Raw genomic sequence first — 25058 nt, 5'->3', positions numbered from 1 at the left:
AGGATGGTCTCGAACTCCTGAACTCGTGATCCGCCCGCCTCGGCTGCCCAAAATGCTGGGATTATGGGCGTGAGCCACCACGCCCAGCCTGCGGACTAACTTTTCAGGTTTCACCTTGCCTTTGTGCTCTTTCACTTCATTTCAGAAACCCCTTTTCTTTTTTTCTCCCCAACTTCCTACCTCATTTTCTCTCCCTAATCTCTGAACGATTCTGAGTCCCCGAATCCTATAGCACCCAAACTCCCATCCAGGTATACTGGTAGGTTAATCAAATCTTCACCTTTTCTCCCTACTGCCCATATTTGCATTTATTTTCAAAGATAAACTGGAAAAATAGATGAAGCTACATCTATGGGACTTCATTGTTTCAATATCATAGGAATAAGCATAATGGCATCTAGGTGGAGAAACAATTTTGAGGCAGAATTGGTCTTCCCTGGGTAACTGTCTGCTTTAACCAGGTACCTTGTGGGTTTTTATGCATATATAGCCAATGACCTGAGTTTGGTGGAAAGTGGAGAGGGGCAGAGTCATAAGGTGCTACCACTGAATACCTATGTAAGTCCATAATGCTTAAGTTAAAAATAAGCAGATATTGCTCTAAATCAAGTTGAAGACAGCTTCATGCTAAATAGGTAAGATACTTTAGATAAATAGTATTTCCCATGCCTGGTCATTGAATTGTAAACGCTGCTGCCAAAGTCATCACTTCAGATGAGTGTATTTGACAACTGTGTTTGGTCTTTCCAGAAAACCTAGGACAGTCATATGGATATGTAAAATAAATAGCTTTCTGCTCTAAACGCATGCAGAAAAAAGTTGGCATAATTTCCTTCCACAAAGGGAAAAACAATTGACATACAGGCTGTAGCTAACTGGTATACCTTGTATCAGATACTGTAGATCAAACTGTAAGGTATCAGCCACTAATATTTGTATAGCATATTTTCTGGATATTCTGCATCTATCTTGAAAAGATTACTGAATAAAGGAGCTATTATGAGGGTTATTTATGTAGTTTATTAGGTTACTTAATTGTGCATAATGTAAAGTACTAGGTTCTGTGATACACCACATAATATTTTCCAAAATAAAAAAGAATCTATTTAGGCTGCTATCTTGGTGTCTTTGGCCTATGTAAATGTACCTATCTGAATTCCTTAGGCAAATCTACTTTAAAATATGATATTTACATTTTTCTAGGACCTATCTCGGTACTCTTCAAACTGTATTTATTATCAATTCTTTATTCTTTCCTTTTCTATTTCACACTTCTTTAATAGGGTGTCTGAATTCTGGGTTAATTAGAAATGATACCTGGGAAAGATTACATAGAGAAATATCAATTATTACATTCTTCCAGGTGTAATTTTAATTTAAAAATCATTTCATGATCTTTTATGTAGCCACTACAATTACACTTTAATTATTAATATAAAGATTCCTGGTCTTTCTCAGTATTTTTTAGAGATTCTATCCTCAAGAACTTAATTTCAAGTAGGATTACTTATTAAGGAATAATAATAAAATGTTTTACCTATTAGCCTATTTTTAATTTATTGTAAGCTCTCATTATAAGTAAAATAATTTCAAGAGTTTTTAAGAATATATTTAGTTAATTATATATATACACTTTTTTTTTTTTTTTTTTTTGAGACAGAGTCTCACTCTGTCGCCCAGGCTGGAGTGTGGTGGCGCAATCTCGGCTCACTACAACCACCACCTCCCAGGTTCAAGCAATTCTCCTGCCTCAGCCTCCCAAGTAGCTGTGTCTACAGGCACCTGCTGCCTCACCTGGCTAATTTTCATTTAATCAGGTGTATTATCTACTTTAGAAATGTTTATATTCGTGTGTGTGTGTGTGTGTGTGTGTGTGTGTGTGTGTGTGTGTGTCTATGTCAGTATAGCCACATACAATATCTTTTTTGCAATAGAAAAACTGGGACATCTAGGAGATACAGTCAAAATCTAAAATATTAGCATTTCAGAGGTATTTTTTGTTACCTGGCTATAAGCAGAAGTTTTAGAATATGCTATCTTATATTCTTAGAAATCCATAGCAAATGGTGACTATAGTAGTTAGTAGAATTATAGATATTTTAAAAAGGAGATGGAGAGAATCGGATTTCAAAAGACATTTGGATTATCATTTTTTTTCTCATAGAAAGCTTAATTTGAACTCAAAGACTTGAAAATAACACACAAAAAGTGGTGGGTTTCAAAATAGATTGTTATGAATTCTAAAACTTTATCTACTTTCATGAAAAGGACTTTAACCTGTCAGGCTAGTATATCAAGTTTATTTTGAGGACAGCAAATCTTTTAGAAAATTTCAAAATATCCCAAGAAGAAATGAATTGTTTCCATAATTCTAATTCTTCTCATGGTTTTACCACATTTAAAAATTTGAGATCTTAGGTTTTTCTTTCCTGAACTAAATTTTAAAAATCCATACTGTATATATACATTATATACATATATATAGAAAAATCATATATTTTACTCACAGGCAAACTGCAGTGTAGCTTCTCTACTAAGAATACTCCCCAAAGTGTTGGTTGCTAGACACTGATAATGACCAGAATCCTTTGCTTCACTTGGATTGCTTATAATGAAGGTGCCATCTATCAAACTGTAGCGATAATCACTTTCCAGATCTATTTCTGTTCCATTTCGAAGCCATCTTAGGAAAAAATCAGAAGACAAATATGTATAATCCTCCCTGAGAGTGTCAGAATATCATTGATGGAAAGTTTTTAAGAAAAATGATTAACAGTGAATTCCTACCTGTAACTGGGAACTGGATTGCCACGAACTTCACAATTCAATGCTACCTTCTTTTCATCAGAATCAGTTGGAAAAATAATATCATCTGGTTCTTGCACAAAAACTGGCCCATAGTCCACACTTTCTGTAAAGACAAAACAGACACATTTTAAATTTCCTTAAACTAGCAAGGTATTTTGTGTTTTTTTCTTTTCCATCTTACTTATATTCAAAATTCTTGCTCTTTTCTTGTAATCGACAGGTAAATTCCCAAAAGAAGGAATAGCTAGAAAACTGCATTGTTTTATTAAATTGTAAAGAACCAAATATCAAAAGAAGACATTTATGCAGCCAAAAAACACATGAAAAAATGCTCATCATCACTGGCCATCAGAGAAATGCAAATCAAAACCACTATGAGATATCATCTCACACCAGTTAGAATGGCAATCATTAAAAAGTCAGGAAACAACAGGTGCTGGAGAGGATGTGGAGAAATAGGAACACTTTTACACTGTTGGTGGGACTGTAAACTAGTTCAACCATTGTGGAAGTCAGTGTGGCGATTCCTCAGGGATCTAGAACTAGAAATACCATTTGACCCAGCCATCCCATTACTGGGTATATACCCAAAGGACTATAAATCATGCTGCTATAAAGACACATGCACACGTATGTTTATTGCGGCATTATTCACAATAGCAAAGACTTGGAACCAACCCAAATGTCCAACAATGATAGACTGGATTAAGAAAATGTGGCACATATACACCATGGAATACTATGCAGCCATAAAAAATGATGAGTTCATATCCTTTGTAGGGACATGGATGAAATTGGAAACCATCATTCTCAGTAAACTATCGCAAGAACAAAAAACCAAACACCGCATATTCTCACTCATAGGTGGGAATTGAACAATGAGATCACATGGACACAGGAAGGGGAATATCATACTCTGGGGACTGTGGTGGGGAGGGGGGAGGGGGGAGGGATAGCATTGGGAGATATACCTAATGCTAGATGACGAGTTAGTGGGTGCAGCGCAGCAGCATGGCACATGTATACATATGTAACTAACCTGCACAATGTGCACATGTACCCTAAAACTTAAAGTATAATAAAAAAGAAAAAAAAAAAAAAAGAACCAAATATAATTTTTAATCAACTAAAAATGCTGTTAAACGTGTAATACATAAAAAACAAACATCTCAGACACTTATATTTTAAATATATATCTTTGTTTTCATTTTTCAAAATCAGACTGAAGGATAATAATATTAAGCATAAACAGTATCTTAAAAAACCTGAAAGTTTGTAAAATTCTTAGAATGTTAAAAATAATACACACGCAAAAGTAATATATTAATATTGTGTCACTACTTAGGTGCTACAGGTATGAAAATATTAGTCCTCTTGCATTTTTTTATATTCTTCATTAATTCACTGAAGCACTACATTTAGTGCTAACAATTCTGGGGTGTAAAAAAATGATGTAACATGCATAAAGGTATTTTCATGGAATAAATAAGACATGCTTTCAAAAAAAGACAACTTAATTAAAATGGCAAAACTTTATACAACTAAATAGTCAATAAGATCAGAAGACAAAAGGCATAAAAGGAAGTGGAGGCCAGTGGGAAGAGCACATAAATTTATTGCCTACTATATACCAGACACTCGATTCTATTTTAGTTAGCTAATACTCAGAGAAATTCTGTGTGTGATAAAAGTAATTTGAAGCTAATGAAAATTTCATGAAGAAAGTGAAACTAAAAATGGACTTCAAATGTCAACTTGGACTTGAGTTTTAGACTAAGTCAGCCGGAGAAATGATGAGCAAATGTACAGAGGATAATACAAGTTATGTTAGCCCACAGTTATGTAAGCATTCAGAGCATCGTGTGCGTATCTAAGATCTATAGCATAGTGAATTGTGAATTTGTGAAAAAGTAAAGCTTTTTTTGCTTAATTTTCATTGATCATGAATTTGATCACATAATAGCCCTAGATCAGGTTTCTCAGTCTCTGTACCATTGATGTTTTGGGACAGATCTTTCTGTTGAGGCGGGGCTGTCCTGTGCATTGTAGAATGGTTAGCAGCACCCCTGGCCTCTACCCACTAGATTCCAGTAGCATCTCTCTCCAATGTGTAATAATAAAAAAGGTATCCAGACATTGCTATATGTGCTCTAGGATCAAAATGACCCTTGTTAAAAACTACTGCTATAGATAAAGAGAAATTATTTCAGTAAAGACATAGTTCCAATATATGTATTAAACAGAAGTTTATATCTTTTGCAGATAATCACAAAAAAATATTAAGAAAAAAAGTATAAAACTAAATGTTCCAGGAAATTTGAGCTAAAAAAAAATTCTGGGAAAAGATGTACACCTTATATTTAGAAGAACAAATTTGGAGTAAAATGATTTGCTTTCTTTAAATATATTTCTTTAAATATTTTGTCTTGGCGAAGTAAAACAAAAGTTTTCACAGTATTCTAAACCAAATAAAAATTGAGCACTCACTATGAGCATGTACTGACGAGTATTTTCTTTGAATCCTAGATAACCCAGATGCAAGTTTTTTGTTTGTTTGTTTTTGAGAGAGTCTCACTCCCACTCTGTCTAGAGAGCAGTGGCACGATCTTGGCTCACTGCAACCTCTGCCTCCTGGGTTCAAGCAATTATCCTGCCACAGCCACCTGAGTAGCTGCAATTACAGCCACCATGCCTAGCTAATTTTTGTATTTTTAGTAGAGATAGGTTTTTGCCATGTTGGCCAGGCTGGTCCTCAAGTAATCCGCCCGCCTAGGCCTCCCAAAGTGCTGGGATTGCAGGAGTGAACCACCTTGACTGGCCTAGCTGCAGTTATTTTAAGCTACAGCAAAATATTACACCAAAATAACCAGAATATGTCTCACTGTACCAAATTATATTGCTGTCAATTAAAACTTTTATTCAATAAGGAAAAGAAAAATAAATGATTTAATAAATAACTAGAGAAAATTGTCAAAATTTTGTATTTGTTGTTGCATTATGAGTTTATAAAAAATTGGAAAACTTTTATAAATTTTTATAAATCACAACTTTTATAAATCAAATTTTAAGAATTAACATGCAGAATTATGTTGTGAAAAATCCTTTCTGATCTTTACACATTAAAACTATGACTTAAACATTAAAAATAAAATTGCATAAAATTCACATAAAGTAAGTGTTATATCTTTATATAATAGACAATTCTTGAGCTTTAGAGTTGGACACATGTAAGTTCAAATTCTAGTAGTAGTATTTTTTAGCCACGAACCAAACATCTTTGATTATCTGCTACTCACGTATTATTTGTGGATAGTAATGCCTACTTTACAGTATTAGTAGGAATATCAGTTGTCATTAACATTTGGAAATACCTTGTATATTGCAAGCACTGAATAAATTGTGATTAATAACTAATATTTACTTGTAGTATAATTACTATATGCCAGACATTATGCTGAATACTGTTCATGCATAATATCACAAAACACTCACAATCACCATTGGCAATAATTAGTCCTTTTATCTTAGAGATGACAAAACTGAGACAGAAAACAATTAGCTAAATCTACAAAGGAAATACTCGGGCGTGGTGGCTTACACCTGTACTTTCACCACTTTGGGAGGCTGAGGTGGGTGCATCATCTGAGGTCAGTAGTTTGAGACCAGCCTGGCCAACACGGTGAAACCCTATCTGTACTAAACATACAAAATTAGCTGGGCGTGATGGTGCGTGGTGGTGCATGCCTGTAATTCCAGCTATTTCGGAGGCTGAGGCAGGAGAATCGCTTGAACAACAGAGGTGGAAGTTGCAGCGAGCTGAGATCGCTCCACTGCACTCCTGTCTGGGCAACAAGAGTGGAACTTCGTAAAAAAAAAAAAAATATATATATATATATGTGTGTATATGTATATATGTGCATATATGTGTGTGTATGTATATATATATACACATACACACACATATATATACACACACGTATATATATATATATACACATATATATATATACACACACACACACACATATATATATATATAAATGTCAAACCTGGAATATAAATCTAAGGCTGTTGCCTTGAAACTGCTTACTACTACCATGACTATTATTTCTTCTTATTTTTCATTCTTCTCATTATCTTCCTCCTCTTCATTCTCCTTCTCCTTCTTCATTCTCCTCCTCCTCTTCTGCTGATGCTGCTTCTGCTGCTTCTTTTCCTCCTTCTCCCCCTTTTTCTCACTCTTATTATGATACTTATGTACTAACATTTATAAAGCATGATTTTATATATGTATATATGTTATCTAATTATCTGAGGTCAGTATCATAGTCATTTCTAATTGCAAGGTGAAAACTCTAAGGTTCTTAGAGGAGACTCCTGCAAAGTTAGCCGTATAAGAAGACAGCTGATTTTAAGCTTCTCTGGTTCCAAATTTTATGTTCTGAAAATTGTGAAAACAGGATAAGAGAAATAAAATATGGTCTGGCTGGGGAAAACTAGAGAAGTAAGATTTGGTAAATTATAGGCTAAATAATAAGGGACTAATCTGAACATATATTTTATTATTACTGCCCATACTTTGTGAGACATCTCTTTGCTGTTCATTGTTAGTTCCCAAAGCATCTTAGCCCTATTCAGTGACTCCATCATTTATTTTGTTGCTGTTAAGCCAGTGCGTCAACATAAATGACAGTGAATAGAAATGTGAAAAAAAAAGTATTTCAAATGCCAAGTTAAACAGTGGCTCCCTTCCCTTCCTTTTTTCATCTTAGAAGTAAAATTCATGTTAAGGGGGGGAAAAAAAAACATGTCTACGTACAGCTTCCCAGTCCCCAGCAAAGATAATCAGTGATGTTTCTACTGTAAAGAGATTATAGATATACTGAGATACATTTTTTATTCATTCTGCTGTAGCAGTGAATTTTATCTTCTGGTCATAATGATCCATTGTTTAAATCCGTATACTTACATTCTGCACTCTTTTGCTTGATGGAATCTATAACTTGTTGGAGATAACACTTCAAATGCTGTATAATAGCAAATTATCACAAAGATCTTGATAGCCAATTAATTAAACTCTTTAACCAAGTAGAAGCCTTCGACACATTTGTGTAATGGGCAGATGTCATCACACACAATGTTAATGTCTCATAAAAGCAATGGTTTTCTGTGTTTTTTTCCTCTATCAGATCTCTTATTAACAAACTGCTAGGTATCTGTAGTTGGCTGAACATACAACGTCAATGGTTATTGTCTGTGAAATGCCAGGGTCATACTCAAGAGGCTTTTTTTTTTCTTAGAAAAGAATTGTTTCAATTTGGAAATAATCTGTTTATTCTCTGCTACGAAGAATGATGGACTTCTCAATTGTTTGATAAGCATATTTTACAAAGTTTCTTATTCATAGTTCTTATTATAGACTAGATACTTATGTATCTCCCCATGGTTTTTCCATTTCTAAGTTCCTTATTTTTTACCAAAAACAAGCTCTTGTATGCTGTATTCCTTTTTGCATAGTTAAGATGTATGTATTCTGTCTTTATCATTAAGAGACAACATGGCAGGTATCAAATTACACGTTCACTACTAATTTCACTAATGATTTTTGTGTGTATTTTTCCACCCTCTGGTAACAATGGACATTACCATGGTGAAGTAGTCTGACTCCGGCCTAACTGTCATCATTTTTAAGTGACCAGATTTTACGCATGGACACCCACAGGACTCTTTACTCACCCGTGAATATCAATAATTTTGAGGGATATGTCTTGGTGTAGTCATCTTGTACGATTTTTTTTTCTGTGACTCAGTTGGCCTTTTTAACTTTCAGTCTTATGACTTTCTTTTTCAGGAAAATTTATTTCTCATTTGTTCTATTCCCCTCATACCAGTTAGGCATACCTTGTTTTTCTTTAAAAAGAAAAAAAGTTCTCTCCATAAACTGTGTAATAGTTTATCTTCTTTTTTGTTTGACTTTGTTGAGTTTGGTTGCTGTATTACTATCTAATTAGGTGCAAATATATTACTACTACTAAGAGTTTCAACTCTTTAATCATTTTTTCTCTCTTCCATTTGTTTCCCGAGCTCCAAAACTTACATATCATATTCTATTATCTTATATCTACTTTGGTTTCTTATATTGCTTCTTTTAACTGTTCTTAGTAATGTGATTATCAGTAATATCTAAATGCATAGATGTTATATGTCTGTATTAACCCTATTTCCTTTTTAAGGACATCTGCGTGGTTCACAGGGAAAATCCTTAGGTTAGGAGTTTGACTATAATCTGACGGTTTCTCAATCTCTTGCCTCCTTCCCTTTGCCTCAACTTCAATGGTCCTCCCATACAAAAACTTAGATTGAAAAATATATATATATATAAAACACTTGTCATAGTAGTTCTTATTTCACTGCCTCCTTCGATATGTTCTGAAGTATCCTGAGCCATTTGTCCACTTTCACACAGACTTCACCCGATTATTTTACCTTTATTAATGAACAATTGAGTACACATTTCTTTTAAGGGCTGGTGACTTACCATTAGGTAAACTGATATTTGTCTTGAAGTCTGACGACAAAGGCAATTGTTGGATATTTCTTTCCTCATTATTTTCAAGTCTTTTTTCCTTGTTTCAATGAAAGTAACCTTTTCATGCCTCCTTTTTAATCTTGTTTGTTTTAATTGTATTTCAAAATAATGATATAAAGTAAACATGCCTTTTATATCATCTTTAGACCAATTAACTTGTGAAGAATTTTTCCAAACCTACTTGTGAAGAATTTTTCCAAACCTTCTTGGGTTAGTTTAAAAGATATGTCCACAACTTTTTTGATAACCCTCCCTTCAAGGAGTTGAGTTTAATTTCTTTCCCCGTGAGTGTCAGCTTGACTTAATGACTTATTTCTAGCTAAAAGCAAAAGGCATACTATATTACTTCTAATAATAAGTAATGCAACTTCCTTCTGGGGTACACTTTCCTCGTGGGTCACTCCCTCAAGAAGAAGACCATTGCATATCCAAAGGAAATTTTTTCAGGCTGTGGAGAGGCCGACATGGTAAGGAACTGAAATACCTGGCTTGGCCAAAAGGCAGCAAGAAACTGAGGCCTAACAACAATCACATAGGTGAATTGTTAAGTGGATCCTCCCTTTGTAAAGTTTTCAAATGAGAATGGAGCTATAACTGACAGCATGACTGCAGCCTCATGAAAGACCTAGAGCCAGAACCTCCCAGCTAAGGTACTCAGATTTCAGACTTGAAGAGAAGATGCTTGATTGTTGTTTTAAGTTGCTAAGTTTTGAGGATTTTTAAAATATAGGAATAGGTAACTAATAAACCATTTTTCCTCTCCCTATATTAATTGTAAGAAAATTATTTTAAAAATAAAAGATGAAAAAACAAAAAATAAGAGATAGAAGTATCATTTACAAAGAGTGATACTGGAGAAAATAAAAATACTTGATAGATGTTTGATTTTTATGCTATCATAGAGCCATAAGCTTTCAGAACTGGAAGAAGAACGATTCATTTCAGGCATCATTTCTAAAAATATCTGTGGGATCTATATCCAGTCTTAGCTTGGTTACATCCAGTAATACATGAGGTCATAACAGATTATTGTCTGAAGATAAAGTTCATCTTAAAATTAAAACCGTAAATTTGTATCCTAGATGAGGACAGTTTTTTACCCAATTCTACTCCATAATAGACATACTTTAATCAATATTTTCTGGTAATTACATTTACCTGCATGTTAATATAACTATTTAACTTATAGAAATTGACATATTTTCTGTATTTTATAAACTTCATATTTTAAGATTAAAATTTGAAGTTTCTACTAAGAATACCCTAAGTCCCTCTAATAAAATATTATGAAAAATGAGAAATTAACAAAAATGAAGTTTTTTTACTTTTAGCTTTTACTAAAACAAAGCTGTTTCTATATAACCCATAGAACCGACCTTAAATAATTGTAATCATAATCACTCAATAAAGAAGTATTTCCTAAGAGCCCACTTTATACTTGATGTTAAAATTATCATAGTATAATTTTAATGTCATCATTATCACATGTGATATTTGATAGGTTTTTTTTTTTTTTTTAACTCATGTGTGGCAAGTACTGGCTAGATGCTCCCTAATCCCATTTCCTTTTCCTAGGAACACTGGGACACTTTCTTGGCCTTTTTTAGGTTTGACATGGGGCCATGTGACTTAGTTCTAGACTGAAATGTATGTAAAACACAGGACTAGATACAAAAAAAGTCATGCACAATCTTTTATCCTCTCTTATTTGTCAGTTTTCTTAAGGCAAAGGAGCAGAAGATGCCAGTAAGGCTTTAATAGATATCAAAGATATTAGATCAACTGAAAGTGGCTCCAAAACTTTCCATATGGAGAGCACTTCATTCAACAACTAAGCAGAATGTGATGTGAATACAAAAGAAACATGTTATTGTGTTAAGAAGTAATTTGTTATAGTGTCCAGAGTTTCTGATGTTGGCTAATATTACATTAAAATAAAATCATTTTAAACTATTAAAGAAGATGTAATTTCATTAAGAAACAAAGTTCATTGAACTGTATATCATCATTGTCAGAAGCATTTGAAACAGAGCAACTCCATCGTGAATAGAGGCTGGGAAAAATGAGGCTGAGACCTACTGAGCTGCATTCCCAGATGGTTAAGACATTCTCAGGCACAAATAAGACAGGAGGTAAGCACAGGATACAAGTCATAAAGCCTTGCTGATAAAACAGGCTAAAGTAAAGCAGCCAGCCAAAATCCACCAAAACAAAAACAGCCACGAGAGTGACTTCTGGTCATCCTCACTGCTACACTCCCACCAGCACCATGACAGTTTACAAATGCCATGGCAAAGTCAGGAATTTACCCTATATGGTCTAAAAAGGAGAGTCATGAACCACAATGTGATACCATCTCACACCAGTTAGAATGGCAATCATTAAAAAGTTAGGAAACAACAGGTGCTGGAGAGGATGTGGAGAAATAGGAACACTTTTACACTGTTGGTGAGACTGTAAACTAGTTCAACCATTGTGGAAGTCAGTGTGGTGATTCCTCAAGGATCTAGAACTAGAAATACCATTTGACCCAGCCATCCCATTACTGGGTATATACCCAAAGGATTATAAATCATGCTGCTATAAAGACACATGCACACGTATGTTTATTGTGGCACTATTCACAATAGCAAAGACTTGGAACCAACCCAAATGTCCATCAATGATAGACTGGATTAAGAAAATGTGGCACATATACACCATGGAATACTGTGCAGCCATAAAAAAGGATGAGTTTATGTCCTTTGTAGGGACATGGATGAAGCTGGAAACCATCATTCTCAGCAAACTATCGCAAGGACAGACAACCAAACACCGCATGTTCTCACTCATAGGTAGGAATTGAACAATGAGAACACTTCGACACAGAGTGGGGGACATCACACACCAGGGCCTGTCGGGGGTTGGGGGAAGGGGGAGAGATAGCATTAGGAGATATACCTAATGTAAGTGACGAGTTAATGGGTGCAGCACACCAACATGGCACATGTATACATACGTAACAAACCTGCACGTTGCGCACATGTACCCTAGAACTTAAAGTATAATTTAAAAAAAAGAAAAATTTAAACAAAAATAACAAGGGGAGGCATGAACAAACCACCCCTTGTTTAGCATATAATCAAGGAATAACCATAAAAATGGGTAACCAGCAGCCCTTGGGGCCTGTCTATGGAGTAGCCATTCTTTTATTTATTTACTTTCTTAATAAACTTGCTTTCACTTTATGGACTTGCCCTAAATTCTTTCTTGCATAAGATCCAAGAACCCTCTCTTGGGGTCTGTATCCGGACCTCTTTCCTGTAACAATTAGATTACATAGTCTTGCTGATAAACCATCTTCTCTAGTTCAGACCACTTGATTGCTTACTACTTAGCTAGTATGTATTTCCAGGCCTAGGGCCTATGACAGGAGGTATTTAACCAGTCAACCATATATTTAGCTTGACCAGTTATACTGCCCCAGTTTTTTAAATTAGCTTTCTACTTAATTCTTGAGCTCCAAGGCTTCTTCACATGGCCATATTCTGAAAATGGGTTTTCATCCTTATGTTTCCATTCCTAAATCCTGTGTTAACCCTTCTAGAAGGCTCAGTGCTATTATGTACACATTTATGTCGTATGGGTGCTGCTGTGGTTCTTGTTTTGGATTTTAAAATGACTGACATTCACTATAGACTCATGTAATTAAGAGTCTGACATTATGTCAGCTCTTGACTGCTGACACCTTTCGAGCCACATTATTTGCCTTTTCCCTATTGCCTCACCTCTGGGCAAGGTCAGAAGTTGGGCACCTCCTGCCCCGACTCCAGTGGAGAAGTTTACACCACACAAACCCTGGCCCACATAGGAACCCTCATCCCAACCCTACCTCACAACCACAGTTAGAAATCCAAGTCATTCATTCCTTTTTTCACTCAGGCTGTTTTCATAGCAATGTGTCTTCTCAGAAAGCCTCATGTTACGAAGAATAAATCTCTTCATACCCTTTTTGAACATGTGCGTCATCATCAGTTTCTGCATCTGAACCAATTTTAGGTAGTGATGGTACTGATCTTACCCGCCACAGGGCAACCACGTACAGCAAAGTAGGACTCAATAATCTGGGTAAAGGACAGAGTCTCCTTGGAGGGGAACATAAACTTTTTGAGAGGAGTTTGCATCATGGAAGCAATAGGTCTTCAAACAGTTAACTGAAACATGGAAGGTAGATATATAAGAAGGGAAACTCCTCAATTACTCTGGATAGCTTTCTCTCAGCTTTACATTAGGAAAACAAGGTATCAAATAAGTGGTTAGGGCAAGATGGTCTTGACTGTGGAGGCAAGCCAAGAGCTAGCTGTGGAGGCAGTCATCTACAGTAGCATAAATCAGAGATGTTTAAACTAAACTTGTAAATTATAAAATCATATATATGTATTCCTGTTTTTCCCTTACTGTTTTGTTATCCCTGAGCCTTAGTAGTAACCCCAACTATCTTAGTCTCAGCAAGTTGAGAAAAACAATATGGAATGGAGAAAAAGTATCTTACATCCATCTAGCAGTTCTCAAAGTTTTTAAATCATAACTATTTTATGCTCTTCCTTTGTGATTGTCAAATGAAATTAATGAATACTCTAACTACCTATGGGTAATTCTTTTGAAAATGATTTAAAAAGGACAAATAAAGGTGCAATCATTTGCTGTAAAATTGTGGTTTGGTCTTTTCTTTTCTTGAAACAAGGTCTTGCTCGGTCATCCAGGCTGGCACAATCATGGCTCACTGCAGCCACAACCTCCTGGGCTAATCCAATCTTTCTACCTTAGCCTCCCAAAGTGCTGCAATTACAGGCATGAGCCACTGTGCCCAGCCTAAAATAATATTTAATTCAATAAGTTTTCAATATGTAAGTTTTCAGAATTATAATAGACAACATAAAGAAGCAATCAAGAGTTTTTGTTCACAAAATCCCCGTGAATACAGCATCTACAAATGCAAACCAATCCAGATGTCTACAATTGGTGACCCAAGTGTCATGAGAGGCACTGGTGTTAGGTAGTAGGTTTTCCAAATGGACAACAACCTCTGGTTAAGTTCTGAACAAAACTAAGTGTAATCTTGCAATTCATACAGTGTTTGCATTAAAATATCCACTATATTTAAAAATACCACATAGGTAATGAAATATCCAGTCAGATTATTTTACCAGATAACTATAAAGAGAATTTTCACTCACAAAAATGCCTGTCAGGACACTTAAGAGTACTGTGCTTTGCAATTATAGGACATTTGGAATTCCTGGTCTCTACTATCTAAATGAAAGTTACATCCTTGAATAACTGAGACTACCCCCACAAATGTCTGAAACACGAAGAAGGAGGCAACACAGCAACTGGGAATCACTGAGCTAGGGCAAGAAACAGGAGACAACGGCTGCCTAAAGTTAGCCTGGTGTTGGCAAGAGTCTTCTACAAGAGGGTCTTGAACAGGATGATCAAGTTCTACTATAAATTATGACTCTGGAAGCCCCATCTACCTATCTCCAAGTGGAGTTTCTAGGAGCAGTACTACAGATGCTCTTCAGTTTACAATAAGATTGCACCTCAATAAACGTATTCCTAAATTTAAAATATTATAATTCAAAAATGCATTTAATTCAACTAATATACTGAACATCAGAGTTTATCCTAGCCTACTTTAAAGTTGTTCAGAACACTCACATTAGTCTCCAGTTAAGCAAAGTCATCTAACACAAAGATTATTTTATAATATAGTTTTATCATCTCATGTAATTTACTGAACACTCTACTGAAAGTAAGAAACAGATTGGTTGTATGGGTTCTCAGAGTATGGTTTCTACTGAATGCATATCACTTTCACACCATCATAAAGTTAAAAAATTCTAAATCAAACTGCCTTAAATTAGGGATTGTCTGTATATTATCTTGTTATGGAGACAATAGTTTCCTTTATAGAGTCCTGTCCTAGGATCAAGTTAGTGTCCGGTCCTCTCTAGCTCCTTCTGAAACTTCTGCCACTTACTGATAGGCTACCCAGATACTAACTTTATAACTTCCTTCCTATCAAGACATTTTAAGTATCATCCATCTGAGACTCCCGCAGCCAGGTTCTCAGAAAGGATTGCTTTTTGGTTTTGGATCACTGTTTCGATTGTTTTATTGGATCATGACCCAACATTATCATGTCTCCCTCAATTCTAAATCTGTCTTTCAGGCTTAAATCCTCTTTTTAACATCAACTTCTGTGCTTATTTTTCTCAGGGATTACATCTACATCAACTTCTGTGCTTATTTTTCTCAGGGATTACATCTAATGCCAGACTGCAACTGTTCTGCCTGCTGGTTAGCTGTAATTTATGTCTGTGACTAGCTTATTCATGTAATGTAAACTAAGTGTCTCAGTAATATAATATAAAGGAAATAGCAGCCTATCATGCCCAATAAAATTTTAAGAAATGCCCTTTTAATGATCATTAGTATATTTTATGTGATGATTTCAAGAAATTTTGAAGTGTTAACTGGAAATTATATTTTATGATGACATAAATAGTTACAAGGTGAGAAAAAATTTTGCACCAAGTATCTTAGATGAATTCTTAAAAAAATTGTCCAAATCTTCTTTTAAGTTGCCTTTCAACATTGAAATGAAGTTTATGAAACTTAAACAAGTATAAACTATAAAACCTTCAAGTATTTCTAAGAATTGAAGAGCACGATTTATTAACAAGCATATTGATGAATGTTTCATGGGTAGTGTAGCAATTCGTTGTAAACACAACATAAGTTAAAGTCTAATAGGTTTTTTGTCACTTTCGTACAGATATAAAAGAGAGGTCAGAGGATGCAGTAATATCATCACTTATGATAACAATCAAAGTGCACCAACTCCATGTGTTAGGTTGATGCCAATGTAATTACAGTTTTTGCCTCGTTGGGATTTGCCATTGGATATTGGAATGCATTGTTAAATGTGGTTATGTTATATATCATTTCAATGGGCATTTCTTGCTTTTTTGCTAATGACTTATTGCTTGATTTTTTTTTTAGACTATGGAAATGATGTTAGACAAAAAGCAAATTCAAGCAGTTTTCTTACTCGAGTTCAAAATGGGTCATAAAGCAGCGGAGACAACTCATAACATCAGCAACACATTTTGTGCAGTAACTGCTAATGAATGTACAGCACAGTGGTGGTTCAAGAAGTTTTGCAAAGGAGACGAGTAACTTGAAGATAAGGAACTTAGTGGCTGGCCATTGGAAGTTGACAACGCCCAAATGAGAGCAATCATGAAAGCTGATCCTCTTCTGACTACACGAGAAGTTGCTGAAGAACTCAATGTCAACCATTCTAGTCATTTAGCATTTGAAGCAAATTGGAAAGGTGAAAAACCTTAGTAGGTAGGTGCCTCATGAGCTGACTCAAAATTTTAAAAAATAACATTTTGAAGTATCATATTCTCTTATTCTATGCAACAACAATCAACCACTTCTCGATCAGATTGTGACATGCAATGAGAAGTGGATTTTATAAGACAACTGATGATGACCAGCTCAGTGGTTGAACAGAGAAGCTGCAAAGCACTTCCTTAAGCCAAATTTGCACCAAAAAAAAAGTCATGGTCACTGGCGGTCTGCTGCCAGTTGGATCCGCTATAGCTTTCTGAATCTTGGTGATACCATTACATCTGAAAAGTATGCTCAGCAAATGGATGAGCTGCACCGAAAACTGCAACGCCAACAGCCGGCACTGGTCAACAGAAAGGGCCAAATTCTTCTCCACCACAATGCCTGACTGCGTGTCACACAAGCAATACTTCGAAAGTTGAACGAATTGAGCTATGAGATTTTGCCTCATTCTCTATATTCACCTGACCTTTTGCCAACCAACTACCACTTCATTAAGCATCTCAACAACTTTTTGCAGGAAAAACACTTCCACAACCAGGAGGATGCAGAAAATGCTTTCCAAGAGTTTGTTGAATCCTGAAGCACGGATTATTACGTTAGAGGAATAAACAAATTTATTTTTCATTAGCAAAAATGGTGGGTTCCTATTTTGATTAATAAAGATGTATTGGAGCCTAGTTATAATGATTTAAAATTCATGGTCCGAAACCTCAATTACATTTATACCAACCTAAGATTCACAGGATGCCAAACCAATAGGTCATCTTGTTGAAGGTGGACATTATTCTTTTCTCCTTTCCATTTGTAATCCAAAATACACTATTGTGTTCAAAAATATTTAGTAAATATACTATCATGGTATAGAAATTCAGCCTATAGATTTCAAGAAAAATGAAGCAGTCCTCAAATAGATTCCTGCTTACTTAATATTTGTTAAGCTCCCAGTAACCTTGCACTGCTCTAAGTGCTGAAAGAGAATAAACAGGAGACTATGAAATGGTATTTGCTCACATCACATATACTTAAATTGGTGAAAAAGCATTTAAGTATAAAATAATAAATGGCTCTAAAATTAAGACTACAATAGCAGAATAAAGTCATAAAGTTTTGATGAATGGTCATAAGACTGTAAAGTTATTATTAGAATATGGTCTCAATTTTTAAATTGGGGAAACTGACATGATGTGTTTTATTTAGAAGTGTGTCATCCAAATAAAATACAATTTCCCCCTCCGAGGGAGAATTCTTATTTTCATAAAAGATCACATTTTGTGCTTGTGTCTCTCAAACAATTTATCAGCAAAGAGTATTTTGAGGAAACAACAGAAAATTGTCATCAAAGGGGTTGCTTTCAATCAGGATGCCATTGCCCATGTGCCAAGTCAAATCTGTTAATAAATCATGTTCATGATAAAATTTAGCCAAAAGTACTGAAGACATAAGGCCACAAATTTGTAAATGCAGGAATCCTCCAATTGTCAGAAGACAGTGCTAAAAATTTTAAAAGCTTGCGTAGACACAGAGGGTTTATAAAGTGCAGATTGTGTTTACCGTTGAGGGAATTAAAGAGAGCAAAATTATGTGCTTAGCCTTAGCAGAAAAATAATTTGCTTCCTCTAAGGACCACCATTTCCCCCACCAAAAACAGCACTGTAGTCTCTGAATCAGGACAAACAGAAGAACATGCTCCCCGCCCCCGAAAAAAGTCTGACCTATCTAATTTGAATCACTCCTAATCCAGACTGCCTCTCTGCAAAGATAAAATATCTTAACCTAACCATCTCATCACAAATAGAAGAATGAAATGCACCCTACACTTAATTAAGTTTACTCCTACTAAAATCATAACAACAATAAAAACAGATGAAATCAAGGATCAGTTTATATTTATAGAGGGAGGAACAGGTATAGTGTCAGTTCTGGTTAATAATCCTTGCCTATGTCCCCCGAAAGCATATATCCTGCATGTGTCTGAGGTGTTAACTCATAAGAGCTTTCAATTAACCTATGTTACCTTGCATATTTTTACTTTAAACCTTGGTCAATTTTTTAAATCACTTAAATGTCACTCTTTGTACTCAAATAACTACTTTAGAATAATTATTAACAACTCAGTTATTCCTTTTTAAACCACATTATACCTCTTAGGTCTATGAAACATTTGCATTGACACAATTTCAAGGGATCAAAGCTATTATCCAAAATAACAGTATTGGGTTGAAAACAGAGTAGATACTGAGGACTTTTCTGGTTGCTCAACGCCAATGAGCAGCACTCACCTTTCCAGGTACTGCTCCATTTCTCTTCTTTATTTTATAAGACTAGCTCAGAAGTTTTTATTCATTGACTATGTCTAGCTCCTCACCTCAATCAAGTATCAGTGACTGACTACTGTGCCTTTCTTATTTTCAATCATAAAGCCTGGGGATGACCAAAGTATAACATATGAATTCTCTGCCTAATATGGACCGGTCCACAATATTCACAACCATGTTTTCATCGTCATGCAACACAGTAATTCTGAATGCAGCCTTTTTCTGTACTCCCTAAATGTCACCATATGTATAGCAAATTATCAGATTAACCTCTATCCAAATATTTTTAAGTAGATTAGAATATGTATTTTCATCATTTCAGATCACTAAAAATTTTGATGCTTTTTTAAGTGTATCACCAGGGAATATCTGTAAAAGAATAGAGCTAATTAAAATATAACCAAAAGCTTCCTTATTTTTTTTGTAAATCACACTTTTTAAACATCACAACACAATCACTAAATTTGCTCTAAATGGAATAGCTTTTGTTGCTAAAATGATCTAACTACTATAAAGTGGAATCAGACACGATGTTTTCTAATTCTCACTGGAAATAGAATATAGCAAGTACAGATACGTTCCATGAATATGGGAATATTTTAAATAGCTCACATTTAGATGGGATTTGTCATTGTTTAAGACAACTACTATAATCAAATTTAATATCTGTGACTAAAATACATCATCAACATGACCACTGAAGATAAAGATACATGATTTTAATAATGTAAATTCTCTTGAGTGTAGTAAAATAATATATGAAAGGTTCTTTTAGTTTTCCATGTATCTTACTTAAATTTGGATAAAAGCTTCCATGATTATGCATGTGTAAACAAAAACTATTTCATATTCATTGATACTTTACTTTCTATTTAATAAAATAGCATGGGGTATTGGCTATGATTTCAAGGTGCTTCCCTTTAAAATTTATATTAAAAGTTAATTGATATTGTAACAGTATTAAGAGGTGGGACCTTTAAGAGGTGGCTAGGCCATTATTGTTGCAATTGCATTATCCATTCTTGCTCTCACTGTCTCTGCCCTTCCATCTTCACCATATGATGACACAGCACGAATGTCCCCACCAGATTCTAGCCCTTTTTATCAGACTTCTCTGCCTCCAGAATTGTGAGCCAACATATTTCTGTTCATTTTAAATTACCCAGCCTGTGGCATACTGTAACAGAATCACAAAATGGACTAAGACAGAATGCTATCATTAGTTTACAAAGAAGCAGCAGCCATTATATAAAGGCTCATAAAGTTTTTTTTCACAAATTACTCTTATAATGAGCTATTCACGTTACTGATTTAGTACTTGACCAAAATCATTGTACATATCTCTGAAGATCTATATAACTATTATTATTTTATTCTATTTCAAATAGAAAGTATAATACATATGAATGTGCTATACAATCATGATACTTATCAAATACTTTCAAAACTTTAGAGATTAAAATAACTCTTTTGTGATGAGTTAATGTACAGCTTGCACACAGTAGATGGCCAATATCTCCTACAGAAAAAATGTAAAAAGTACATCTCTGTTTAATAAACTTGTACAGATAGTGTTTTATGTTCACAGTAGTAATCCTATTCTACATATGTTATTGACCGATCAAAGAAAAATAGTCGAGAGAGCTGCGTAAAAATTTGCGTCACAAACATTCAGAAAGCATTTTGATTACTGTTATCATTATACTAAAGAGAGGTAAAGTAATTGTATAAAGGAGCCATTCAAGCTACTTTTTAGAGCCAATCTGTTAATAAGCCTCTAAAAATATTTGTTAAAATATTGGAAACAAAGCTATGTGTAAGTTATTACAGATATACACTTTGTCTCTATGAAAATGTTTCTGGGCCAAAACAGACCTAACAAAAATATGTGTTATCACTATATGCTGCTCATGTCTCTTCTGGCATTTACTCTAATAATTTAGTCTAGTCTTGTTTTAAATTTTACCTTTTAATTTAGTCTCACATGGTTGGAATTCTATAATGGATTCAGGCTATTGCTGTTATAATGCTGAAAACATTTCAGGACAGACAGAAGACAATTAGACATAATAAAACTTAAAAAGAACCAATGAATGGGCTGGGCACAGTGGCTCATGCTTGTAATCCCAGCACTTTGGGAGGTCAAGGTGCGTGGATTGCCTGAGCTCAGGAGTTTGAGACCAGCCTGGACAACATGGTGAAACCCTATGTCTACAAAAAAACACAAAAATTAGCTGAGTGTGGTGGTGTGTGCCTGTAGTTCCAGCTACCAGGGAGGCTGAGGTTAGAGAATCGCTTGAACCCTGGAGGCAGAGATTGCAGTGAGCCAAGATCAGGCCACTGCACTCCAGCCTGGGCCACAGAGTGAAGTCCTGTCTCACATTAAAACAAACAAAAACAAAACAAAACAAAAAGCAAAAAATCAATGAACACAGCTGCTCTGACCAAATACATCTATGTGGAGAGACTCTAGTAGAATACAGAGTGATCAACTATTATTTTCTCTTTATCTCTGCTACTACTGCTTTCCTTGAAATAATTATCAGTTTTTTCCTTTATAAATGTGAAAGCATCTTTCTGATCCCCCCCTTACTTCCTTCCTCCCATGAGAGAGACTTTATTATTATTTTAAATCTGCATGCTCAGAGGTCTCTCAGGCAACTGCTGCTAAAAAGATTCCACTGATTAATGGAGGCTTGCTGTTAACACAGATACAATTTTTAGACTCCTTAACAAGAAGCCTATTTATAATTTCATTGCAGCCATTCATACTTTGCTACAAGTATAACGTGCAGTTTCCTTAAACATAGGAGTGTTCTCTCTTACCCCTTTGCCGTTGAACACATGATTTCTTTTATCTATAATGTACTTCTACACATGCAGTATATTTTAGATCCAGTATCACTTCCTCAATTTTGCTTCACCCGATCATACAACACAGGTTAAATTTGATTCCTCTATTCTATGTTACCAAATAATACTGTACCTCTGTCATGATACCTATAACAACAGGTTGGATGCCTTTTGTGTGTACGTATGTGTGTCTGTTTCTGTGAGCATGTGAGGCTACAGTACATTGAAAGGTGTGGACTTGCAAAGATGAAAGAAGGCAGATATAGCTTCTTGACTGTGAACTTAGTTAAGCTATTCCCAGGGAAAGTGACTGAATCTCAATAGCCCCAACAGAACTGTAATGCCTCAAAATGTCATTATAAGAACTGGTTCTTATCTACAGTTTGGAAGGACAAGATGGCAGTGACCATAAATTGGTTAAAAATAAGAGGAAAGCACAGAGTTGAGAGGGGGAAAATAATAAAAATACTTCCTTTCCACATGTACTTGCAAAGAAAACCAAAAATTACAACATAGATAAAAAATTCTATATTGCAAAAAAAAGCCAAAGTCAATAATAGGAATAAGAACTTATCCCAGATAAAATACACTTATATCTATCAGGACTTTAAAATAAATATGCTTACGATACTCCAAAATACAAATTCAGGAATGGACTTCCTTAAACTAAGTAAGCATATATAACACAAAAAAGTGTAGAAATGAAGAATAGACGAATCAGAAAAAGAGCTGGATTTTGCACATTTGAAAAGAAAGATGTTGTATTTTCTTTGAAATTATAACATTTCTATATTATATTTTCTTTTGAATTGTCTCTTAAGTGCTGGGTGAATAAGCAAAAATAAATTTACTTTTAGAAAGTACATAGTAAAGGTACAAAATGGCAAGCATTAGAAAAAAATAACTTCCACAGGGCAGTCTATTAACAAAGGAAATAACAACTAGATTGATAAACTTGCCCGCTACAAAAGAGGCCAGCAGATACTTAAAGTACAAAGGGAACATAACTATCAACCTAGAAATTTTACACTTTCCAAAACCATCTATCACTCAAGAGTAATGCAAAATAAAGATATTTTCAGACAGATAAAGACTAAGATAGTTTGTCACAGTGATATCCTTTTTACCACAAAATATGCTTCATCCAAAAGGTGAACACAGAGAAAAATTATAAGAAATTATGACTATAGATAGTGATGTTACAGAAAATATAATTATTGATTTTTAAACATATTTTTGTGAATAAAGTAAAATTAGTAAAAGAGAAAACACTAAAGCACGCATATGTTTGAAACAACAAAATTATCAAATAACGTTATACTTGAGAAATTTCTTAATTTCATTACTGATAATCACTACAGACTAAGTTAATGGTAATCACAAAAGAAATAGGCATATGATGCAAAAAAAATACAAGAGAGAGGAATTACATATAGAAAACAGTCTATCTAATGGAAAGCAAGGGAAAAGCGAAAACATCCTAAAGAAATTAAAGAGTCTGGCAGATACTGGCTACTTTTAACCAAACCTTTTCTGTTTTCCTCCTAAGCACACAAGCAATTTTTACAAACTATTTTTACAAGCAATTTTTCTAAATATAGTATCTAACACATACTATTAGACAAGGCCATATGAGCAAGAACTAACAGAAATAACAGACAACAGTAACAGATTGATAGGGCTCTATATACCAACTTAACAAACACTATGCTATTCTTACTATATTATTATTTTCGAGGAGACAAAAACTGTATGAGATCTAGGAATAAACTTAAAGATGTGAAAACTACTTTCCAAAAAATTAAACCATGTTACTGAAGGATTTAAAGTATATTTTTAACATATATAAGGGAGTGGTTTCACAAATCAGTGGAGATCATTGACATTGGTTAATACATACCACTCCAAAAATGGAAAACAAATAAAATCAGGTAATTACTTCATATTATATACAAAAATAATTTCATGTGGTTTAAACACCTAAATATGAAAATCAAAATTTAAATTTGGAAGGAAATAAAAATTTAAGGTAAAAAGGGTTTTTTTTTTTAGGACATGAAAAGCACAGACTACAAAGGAAAATATTGCTATATCTCATTACACAAAATCAAAAAATTCTGTTTAACAAAAGGTACTACTGACAAAGTAAAAAGTTAAGTTACATTCTGAGAAAATATATCCGCAATGCATTTAACCAGTGACCAACTGATTTGTAAATTTCCTACAGTTAAATGTAAGTAAAATATTCTAACAGAAATAACAGTCAACATATATGAATAAGAAATATGCATTAGAAAAAACCAGAATGTCCAATATTTACATGAAATTTCAACCTCACTAGTCAAGAAAATGCAAACTAAACCACAATAAAATGGTATACTATACTCAAGAGATTGCCAAAAAAATTTTATGTTGGTGACAATGTGGAGAAATATGAACACCTATACAATAATGTTGGTAGAAGTGTCAATCACTTTGGAAAGCAATTTGACAGTATCTGGAAATGTTACAATGCTTTTATATAAAAATTGCACTCCTAAAATACTTATAATACAATTACCAATGAGGCATGAAAAAATACATTTGACATGTAACAATGTAAAATTAAAACAATCTAAATATTTACAAAAAGGGAATGAATAAAGAAAATGTAATTGAGTCCTAGTGTGGTATGCTTTACAGGAAATGAAATGAACTTAGAACTGAAGATACCAAGATACCTGAATCTCTAGGATATAATGTTGATCCAGAAAAGGTGGATCATGACTGATATACACAGTATCATTGACATGAAAATTTTAAAGAACAGTACATGTACTTTATAGGCTTCCTACATATAGAAATATAAATATATGCATGTAAATGACAAAATAAGTATAGTGATTCCTCTAAGAGTGGAGAAAGTGTGAGACACAATCCAAGGAAAATACTCAAGAACTCTCAGCTTTAATTTTATGTCAAAAAATACTGAAACAAATTTGGAAAAATATTAAAATTTAATAAACTTAATATATAGTCACAAGACACTTTCATGAAATTATTATTTCCTTTATGTTTTCAATATTTGACAATTTCTAATGTAATGA

At 34.2% G+C, this 25058-nt stretch overlaps 1 protein-coding gene across 1 annotated transcript in view; it reads right to left on the bottom strand.

Annotated features, from left to right (window-relative positions):
• Positions 1 to 25058, bottom strand: part of CNTN5 (contactin 5) — a 1328674-nt gene that overhangs the window by 504764 nt on the left and 798852 nt on the right. Inside the window, exons 5-6 of the mRNA XM_034933581.3 lie at positions 2788 to 2911; positions 2508 to 2683 (exon numbers count right to left, since the gene is read on the bottom strand). Of these exons, the coding sequence (XP_034789472.3) occupies positions 2508 to 2683; positions 2788 to 2911 (300 nt within the window). The remainder of the gene's footprint in view (positions 1 to 2507; positions 2684 to 2787; positions 2912 to 25058) is intronic.

This window comes from Pan paniscus, chromosome 9 (genome assembly GCF_029289425.2).
Source record: "Pan paniscus chromosome 9, NHGRI_mPanPan1-v2.0_pri, whole genome shotgun sequence".
Classification (NCBI taxonomy): Eukaryota; Metazoa; Chordata; class Mammalia; order Primates; family Hominidae; genus Pan; species Pan paniscus.
The sequence above is the reverse complement of the archived record's forward strand: the minus strand, read 5'-3'. Positions and strand labels throughout refer to the sequence as shown.